Genomic DNA, 9,147 nt, shown 5'->3' on the forward strand with positions numbered 1-9,147 from the left:
CTCATCTACGATACTTATACTTGCATTTACACATTCATCTCTGTAAATCGAATTTTGATATTAAATAAAACATCAAGGTAGGTGACAATTATCACCTCCCAAGGTTTTATGTCGGAGATCCTATCAAGCATCAAAGGATTTCCTTGTAACTCACTTGTGTCACTTTGATCATCATTTCATACTTGATTTACTACAAACATCACAACCTCTCATACAATTTGGTTGGAATCTACTTAGTCGATCTTTTACCAAAACAAGTATGTAATGAGGACATTGCATCAGTTAAATGTGGGGAGGGGTTGAATATAATAATGAAAGCATACTGATAAAAATTAATTAAAAATAGCTAGAAATTTAAAAATTTTACAAAGACTTGAAAGAATGGTCTAAAATTGAATCTAGTTAAAAATTTGTTATATTGTTGTGTTGAAACCTAGGTTGCTAGTATTGTGTGGAATGATCCGATGCGAACTTTTATGCTTAATTGAGGCAATATATGTTCTAGTGTATTTGTGGTTTCCCTGTCCTAGTGAAATCATTGGACAAAAACATAACCTTGTTTAGTTTGAGGGACATAATATATTTAGCATCGTGTACCAGAAATGTATCCAGGAGAGCTTATGTAGTTATTTCACTTTAGACTAATGCCTCTAACAAATAAAGGTTGAAGTTAAGTTCATTTTCTTAAGCATATGTTATTATTTTTAGGTTTTTAGTTTTAAAAAAGCGATAAAAAAAGGTGAAAACGTTGTGAAAAAGAAAAAAAGAAAAAAGAAAGAAAAAGTTGCATAGTTTGAGTGAATAAGAGCTTACAAATCTATGAAGATCTTGAAGAAAGTGAAGAAATAAGGCAATTTTCCAAGCTATTATATGTTGTAATTTTTATTTCTAGGTTATTTTTTTTATATGTATGCTTGGGAGCTTAATCAAAAATTATCTTGAGGTTAAGAAAGATTTGTAAGGGATGCACAAAATGAATTTTTTTCAAAAGAAACTTGGAAGTGTTAATGAGGATTGTGAGTATTTTGGATTGGGAAAGTTCTTAGGAAAAATTTAGACACAAATGCATGCATTGAAGTATTGATGTAATGGAGAGGCTTAAAATGGATGGTCTTGTGCGATGTTGGTAGCTAGGGTTTTAATGCGATGGTGTGATAATAAAATCAATTTTGCTTGAGTGTAAGCAAACGACAATTGTGGGGTATTTTGATATGTGCATATTTAGTCATATATTTTGTACACTATCTTAATACTTTTAGATACAATTATGATTATTTTGGGACATAAGGTACTTATAATGTTTGAAATCTATTTTATAGTAGCAAAGACATGCTCCAGATGAAAAGGAAGCAAACGACAAGTTGGAAACAAGAAAGAGTGGGCCAAGACAATCGAAGATAAAGAAGGCATGAAGTCTGAAGTCCATGACGTGGCAACTCTATCCCACGCCGTGGCAATTAGAAGATTCGCGGCCATTGAGCTAACTTGGAGAATACGCGAGAAACCAGATCACCACACTGTGGAGCCTATTTGCAACGACATGGGAGTCAAAATTATGGAAACTATATATATATATATATATATATATATATATATATATATATATATATATATATATATATATATATATATATATGGACATTAGGTTAAATTGAGAGACTTCTGACCGATTTTTAGAGAGGGATTGCGACTAAAACCCTATGGAAAACCTGGCGAAGATCAGAAATCACTTGGAGCTCAAGAGTTGAAGAGATCTAGAAGAAATCTACATAGATTTATTCGGTTTGCTAAGAATTATTTATGACTAGTTTAAATTGCATTAATTTAGTGTGTTTTTTTTATGATGAGAGGCTAAAAACGTTAAACTTCTGTTTGGTGAAGATAAACCTGAATCTTATGTGTTGATTTCGATTTATTGGATGATTATTGTTGATTTTACTTGTGTTTGATATGTAAAACCATATCATGTTTTAGATATAGTCTTTGAATGGCTTGATATAAGCTTAGTGTAGTAGATGATTATTCTATTTGCATTAACTTATTTACCTAGTGATTTATGATCATTAAATTGCTAGAATTAGGATGAATCACATATTAGAGTAGGCAATTAAATCTAGTAACTTTAACTGTGTTAGAGAGCATGATTAATATTAATTTGTGCTTGGTTGGTTAACTTGATCATATGAAAGTAACTATTAGATTTATCATTCATAGTCCAATTTGTGATTATATTGATTTTGTGTTTAACTTATGCTTGATCATTGCATGGTAATTAATAAATAGGTACATCTATGTATTTGATAAAAATAACTAGTTAATGAATTGGTAATCAATATAATCCATCCACCAGAAATCAACAATAGGAGAGGGGGAAATCGGAACTGAACAAAAGTACTCTTTAATCTTGAAGTAAAATCATTTTCTTTGGTTGCGTAGCTATTAATTTGGTAGTACTTTAAATTAAGTTATTTTGATCTTGCAAAATCAGTAAAAACCCCCATATAAAGTTTGTTTTCTTAGTTTAATTAGAAGTAGTTATTTTATTAATTACATTCCGTCCATGTGTTCGACACCCGAATTAAGTTTTGTTAGGTTATAAATTTAAAACTAGTAGGTACTTTTGTACACATCATACCTCTTGGCTTTTTCTTAATTTTGTCCTTTTGCCAATGAGTCAAATCTGGTGGAAATTGATTTGTGACGATGTAGTTCACAATATCGACATACCACGCGGAAACTTTTGCTGAAAACAGATTTTCATCTGGAAACGTGTCACGAATGGGATTTGAGTCATCGGGAGAGACAATCCTACTAAGATGATCAGCCATAAGATTTTATTTTCCTCTCTTATCCTTTATTTCTTTTTCGAATTCTTGTGAGAGAAAAATCCATCGGATGAGCCTAGGCTTCAAATCTTTCTTTACAAGTAGGTACATAAGAGATATATGATCATAATAAACAATCACCTTAGAACCTAACAAATGTTGACGGATTTTTTCTAAAGCAAAGACAATAGACAACAATTCTTTCTCAGCTGTAGAGTAATTGGCTTGTGCACAATCGAGTGTCTTTAAGGCATACTAAATTACATGAGGAACTCGATCTTTTATTTGCCCTAACACTACACCAACCAGATGATTGCTAGCGTCACACATGATTTCAAATGGCAAAATCCAATCCGGTGATTGAAGTATTGGTGCTGAAATTAACAAATCCTTCATCTAATCAAAAGCTTGCGTGCATTCCTTGGTAAATTCGAATTTTGCATCTTTCTGCAAGAGTTCACACACTAGATGAGCTATTTTGGAGAATTCCTTGATGAATCTTCTATAAAAACCTACATGACTAAGAAATGAGCGTAGCTCACGAACACAAGTGAGATAAGGTAAATACTTAATGATATGAATTTTTGATTTGTCTACCTCTAGACCGTTAGAAGACACAACATCACAAAGTATGAGACCTTTATCAACCATAAAATGACACTTTTCATAATTCAAAACAAGGTTGGTCTCAATACACCTTTTCAAAATCTTCTTTAAATTACCCAAACATTCATTGAAAGAATTACCATAAACATTGAAGTCATCCATAAACACTTTAATGATTTCCTCAACATTCACCAAAAAGATACTTACCATGCACCTTTGAAAAGTTTTAGGAGCATTGCAAAGTCCAAAACGCATTCACGTATATGCAAATGTTCTGAAAGGACATGTGAATGTGGTATTTTTTGATCCCCGGGTGCAACGGGTATTTGCTGAAAACCAGAATACCCATCCAAGCAACAACAATGTGTTTTTCCCGTTAACCTTTCCAACATTTGGGCAATAAAAAGAAGTGGGAAATGGTCTATCCGAGTCCAGGAATTGAGTCTTCTATAGTCTATGCAAACTCTCCACCCCTTTTTCATACTAGTGGGGACTAATTCACCTTGGTCAGTCTTTGTAACGATAATATATGTCTTCTTTGGTACAACTTGGACCAGGCTTACCCACTTACTATCCGATATAGGATAGAGCATTCCCGCATTCAACAACTTCCTAATTTATTTCTTCACAACCTCCATCATTGGTGGGTTCAAACGCCTTTGAGTTTCTCGGGAAGGCTTGTAATCTTCTTCCATAAGGATCTTATGCATGCAAAGTGAAGGACTTAGCCCTTTGATTTCGGCTATAGTCCACTCAATAGCTTCCTTATACTCCTTCAAACTGGTGACAAGATCTTATTCTTCCTTGGTTGTCAACTTAGTGTAAATGATCACGGGCAAAGTCTCTTTCTCTCCAAGATAATCATATTTGAGATGCTCTGGCAAAGTCTTGAGTTCCAGTTCGGGTGCCTGCACAATAGAAGGTACAAGTTTCTCATTAGGCATCGATAACTTCATCCTTGGAACATCAAACCTCATCTTCTTCTTTTGATCCATGCATTATACAAATTCCATAATCTCTTCATCAATATTGAACTCTTTGGAAAGTTTCTCAACCATATCATTTTGAAGATTCATGTCTAGAACTAAGGCTAAAACATCAAGATTAGATAAATCAAGACACTCTTCGGTTAATGGCTCAACGACATCCACAGATTTCAAAGATGAAATGTCACTTGGATATCTCATAGCATCATCAATGTTAAAATTTATCACCTCACCATCAAATTTCATGGACAATGTACCATCATAAACATTAATTTTTGTCCGGTCTGTTTTCAAAAAGGTCCTTCCAAGAAATATTGAACTCAAATTTGGTGAGTTATCATCATCCATGTCAAGGACATAAAAATCTACTAGAAATACTAGTTCATTCACTTGAACTAACACGTCCTCTAGCACACCTTTTGGATGTAATAAAGATTGGTCAACCAATTATATGATCACCCCGGTCTTCATCAATGTGTCAATATTTAAAGTTTTAAAAATAAAGTAAGGCAAAACATTGATAGAAGCTCCAAGGTCTAGCATAGCTCGTGCAACATGAATGTTACCCAACTTGCAAAGAACCGTGAAAACACCCAGATCCTTACATTTTTTAGGTAATCTTTTTTGTAACACTGCATAAACATTCTCACTTACTTTGACAGTTTTATTCCCTTTTAACTTCTTTTTAGATGTGTATAATTACTTAAGGAATTTAGCATACCTAGGAACTTGTTTGATGACATCAGTGAAGGAATATTTACCTCAACCTTTCTGAACATGTTCATGATTTCATTATCTTCTCTAGCTTGTTTCGACTTGTTTAATGTTGTAGGAAAAGGAGGAGGAGTAACCTTCACTTTGGTGGGTATTGGCTTTGAGGATACTTTTGGTTTCTCATCTTTTTTCTCTAACTCCATTTCCTCATCTTCCTCAAGTATGCTTGGACCTTCATATTCTTTTCCATTCCTCAATGTGATGGCACATGCATTGTGCTTTGGATTCTTCTCGGTTTGTGTGGGTAGTTTGCCTTGTGACTCCAACTTACTCACAAAATGGCGAGTTCAGTCATTTGTTGCTCAAAGTCTTGATACCCGCCTTGGTCTCATTCTGAAATGATTGAGTACTCGTGGATAAACTCTTGACAATGTCTTCCAAAGACATTCCTGAACCACTTGAACTACTTCCTTGTTGCATGTTTTAAGGTTCGAATTGAGATTGATGAGGAGGTTGACAGGGCTGGATGTTCAGTTGGAAATTTGAATGATGATGCATTTGACTCTGAAATGGACGTCTAGGTTGATAAGGTGTAACATCTTAATTTTTTCATGTATTCTTCTGACCCTTGGATTGTGATTTGATTGCAAAATTAGTCGCCAATGGCATTTTCATAATTATTGGCCATGCATGAGTACGATGGGCATACTCTGAGTAAGCTGGGCGTACGTAGCCAGGGTGAAAACCATAATTTTTAGGGTTTTGACCCTATTTAAACATCTTTATGGCCTCACACTCCCTCTTAACTCTAGCCTCCTTCCTCATTTCGAAACCCTAAAGTGTGTGAGTGCCTTGTGAAGCTTGAAGAGCCTTTTGGTGCCATTTTGGAGCTTTTGGAGAGAAGGAAGAACCTTGAGGTTGTGGTGTTTCACTCAAGGACTTGGATCCAACATCTACATTCCTTTGTGCACCTTCCAGAGGTATAAATCTCCAACCTTGATGAGCATTTCTTTTAGATCTAGTTTTAGCTTAAAGTTGGTTCCTTTTTGTCCTAAATCTTGACCTTTGTGAGCATGAAATGCTCCAAGACGTTTGAGTTGTCCTTTCAGATGTTTAGGGGGTGTGTTAAGTCATAAAAAATGAGATCTTGGACATTAGTTTCTTCCCATGCATGATCTAGGTTGTCTTAATGGGTTAAGAAGCTAGGGTTTTTGTTATTAAGGTCTTAATAGCCATGCAAAACCATAAAGTTGGAAACTTTATGGTTAGGATCACCTTTTAGGGTCTGGATCTAGATTTTGGATGAAGGTGCTTAAGGATTAAGCACTAAATGGGTTGAGTTTGTTGGCAACCGCGTATGCTGGGCGTACCAAAGGGTACGTTGCACGTGCGTGGTCAACCCCTCATTTTTGGTTAAACGCGTAGTACGCCCCGCGTACCTATTAAGTACGCCCAACTTACTTGCTGAGTTGACTCGGTTGACTTTGACTTTGACAAGGAGTTTGGCCTAGGGGTATATTGGGTATTTTTTGAGATGTAGTCTGGGTTTGGGTCACTGTTATTCGTGAAGGTGACCGATAGAGTCGATTTCGGGAGCAACATTTTATTTAGTTTTCATCCGGCTGTGAGGTGAGTCTCCTCACTAGATCCATGGGTTGAAGGAACCAATGTCGGCCCATTACTTTGTTATGTAGAATGCTAGTTGTCTCTGTGATACTTGCATGAAAGACCAAGATCTGGCCCCTAGCAATTGTATGAAAGACTAGGATCTTGCCCCTGACAATTGTATGAAAGACTAGGATCTAGACCTTGGCACTTGTATGTAAGACCGGGATTTGTCCTTCGGCATTTCAAGAAAAGACCATGATTTGGCCCATGCCAGGAAATGATTGTAAGACTATGATTTGACCCATAACATTCACTTTCTTATGTATGGTGTGTGGTACTTTGGGGAACTCACTAAGATTTGTGGTTACTGTTTATGTTTATGGTTTCAGGTACTTCTTGTTCGAATGGGAAGGGCCCGATGTGGTGGCACAACATCCTCCCCTCATGATTTCTGCAAATTCAATAATTATACTATGATGTTTTGAATATTATGAATTTGTTTTGAATTTTGAAACAATTGATGAATGATTTGATAGACTTCCAATGAAAAATTTTATCACTATTTTTAGGCTATTACAAGTTGGTATCAGAGCCTTGTTTTGAGGGATTCGGGCAAACTTTCAGGTGTGTCAGAACTCAATTTGAGGAAATGACAATCTTTTAAAGAAAAATGAAATTGAACTTCTAAAAAGATTTTTAGTAAGCAAAAAGGGGGGGTGCGATGTGTGCGATCAACCGAGCTCAAGTAAGTGATTCCCAAATTACCCATACACATGTGTTATGGTTAGTATGCCTATATGAGAATTGCATGTAAGTGTAGGGCTAAGGATACCTTCAGGAATCATATGATAGAATTACCTAATTTGTGTGATGCCTTATAGCCTAGGGGAATTTGATGATATGTATTACTTGGATTTGATATCGGCTAAGTTAATTGCTAAGTGTATGCTTTCAAAGTTGTATACGACTAGGATTATATAGCCCTAGAATGATTGATTCGACGTCATTTCCAGTTCCTTGTTTGGTTGTGGACTTAGGGTAGGTACATCATTTGACAATCTATGTGATTATATTTGTGTATATCTTGCATGCATACGGCAACCAACAATGTTGATTGAGGTTCTCGGTATTACGAATGGTAGGAGTTGAGGAATACTAGGAAGGTCTAAGACATGTATGATGTTTAGCATAGGAATGGGGTGTAGATATAGTATGGTGACGTAGAGGAATCATGACGACTCTTGAGGAGGGTACAAGTAGGTGTGGAAGGTAGTATTGGACCCATACTACTGGAAGCACAAGATATGTACCTGAGACAAGAGAAGATCTATAAAATCTAAGGAGGCATGTATAATGAGGATTTCCTCGAGTTGTATATTGATTATTTATATGTTGTGTTTCAGTTTGAGTATGGTGATTCCGACTCAAACTACCACATACCACATACCCTTTTTCTCTTTACAAAATTCTTTTGACTTTTCAAAATTCTTTTTATAAAATGATTTTCTTTTGAAAATGTTCATACCAAGTCCTCAGTTTGAGTTCAGACACACCCGAGAGTGTGCCCGAATCCCTCAAACCAAGGCTCTGATACCAACTTGTAACATCCCAAAAATCATGACCAAAAATTTCATTTTTAATTAATAAAGAAAACCATAGTTATCAAAATCATTCCATCAAAACATAAGTAATAGTATCTCATATCGAAACATCTGTCAAAATATCAGAGTAAAGATCCCATGCTATAAACATAATGGTGTGTGCACTGCAATCATCCCGAGCTCTTCCCCTTGCTACCGGAAGTACCTGAAACCAAAACTGAAAACTGTAAGCAAGAAGCTTAGTGAGTCTCCCCAAACTACCACATACCATACACATAACATGCAACTAGGAGATACGGGCCCCACCGACACTCAATGAGATACAGGCCCCACCCACACTCAGCTACTTTGAGATACGGGCCCCGCCCACACTCAGCTACTACGAGATACGGGCCACGCCCACACTCAGCTACTACGAGATACGGGCCCCGTCCACACTCAGCTATTATGAGATACGGGCCCCGCCCACACTCGGCTACTATGAGATACGGGCCCCGCCCACACTCATCTAGTCATAAAAATACATACATGTATCACACATACAACAAGTATAACTAAGCATATAAATCTGCACCATATCAGCTATCTATGAGATACGGACCCCGCCTACACTCAGCTACTAAACATATTACATATACGGGCCAGCCTTGGTGTTGTAGACCCGTTCCTACTGAAGGAAACTCACCTCAATGTCGTGAATAGCTGAAAGTCCCTGCTCCGCAACCGGCTCTACTCACACCCTATATAGAACAACCTCTTAGATAACATCCCATACTCAAAAACCCCTTCACAGGTCAACCTTGGCCA

General features: G+C 36.4%; 1 protein-coding gene across 1 annotated transcript; it reads right to left on the minus strand.

Annotated features, from left to right (window-relative positions):
* Positions 1-4,225: 4,225 nt before the first annotated feature.
* On the minus strand, positions 4,226-5,334 carry LOC145122426 (uncharacterized). Its single transcript, XM_079058031.1, has 4 exons — positions 5,139-5,334; positions 4,984-5,049; positions 4,436-4,833; positions 4,226-4,339 (listed from the first exon to the last, which is right to left on the minus strand). The coding sequence occupies exons 1-4, from the start codon at positions 5,332-5,334 to the stop codon at positions 4,226-4,228; spliced, it is 774 nt and encodes a 257-aa protein (XP_078914157.1).
* Positions 5,335-9,147: the final 3,813 nt, after the last annotated feature.

Source organism: Lactuca virosa, chromosome 6 (genome assembly GCF_052849685.1).
Source record: "Lactuca virosa cultivar CGN04683 chromosome 6, Lactuca_virosa_CGN04683_v6, whole genome shotgun sequence".
NCBI lineage: Eukaryota > Viridiplantae > Streptophyta > Magnoliopsida > Asterales > Asteraceae > Lactuca > Lactuca virosa.

What these genes read in the sequence shown, in the direction of transcription:
- LOC145122426 (XM_079058031.1), bottom strand. Translation starts at nt 5,334, where the DNA reads ATGGAGTTAGAGAAAAAAGATGAGAAACCAAAAGTATCCTCAAAGCCA. An exon ending in GTCATCAAACAAGTTCCTAG is followed by an intron (nt 5,050 to 5,138) that starts GTATGCTAAATT and finishes ATGTTTATGCAG; the next exon opens with TGTTACAAAAAAGATTACCT. An exon ending in ATGAAGAGATTATGGAATTT is followed by an intron (nt 4,340 to 4,435) that starts GTATAATGCATG and finishes TCTATTGTGCAG; the next exon opens with GCACCCGAACTGGAACTCAA.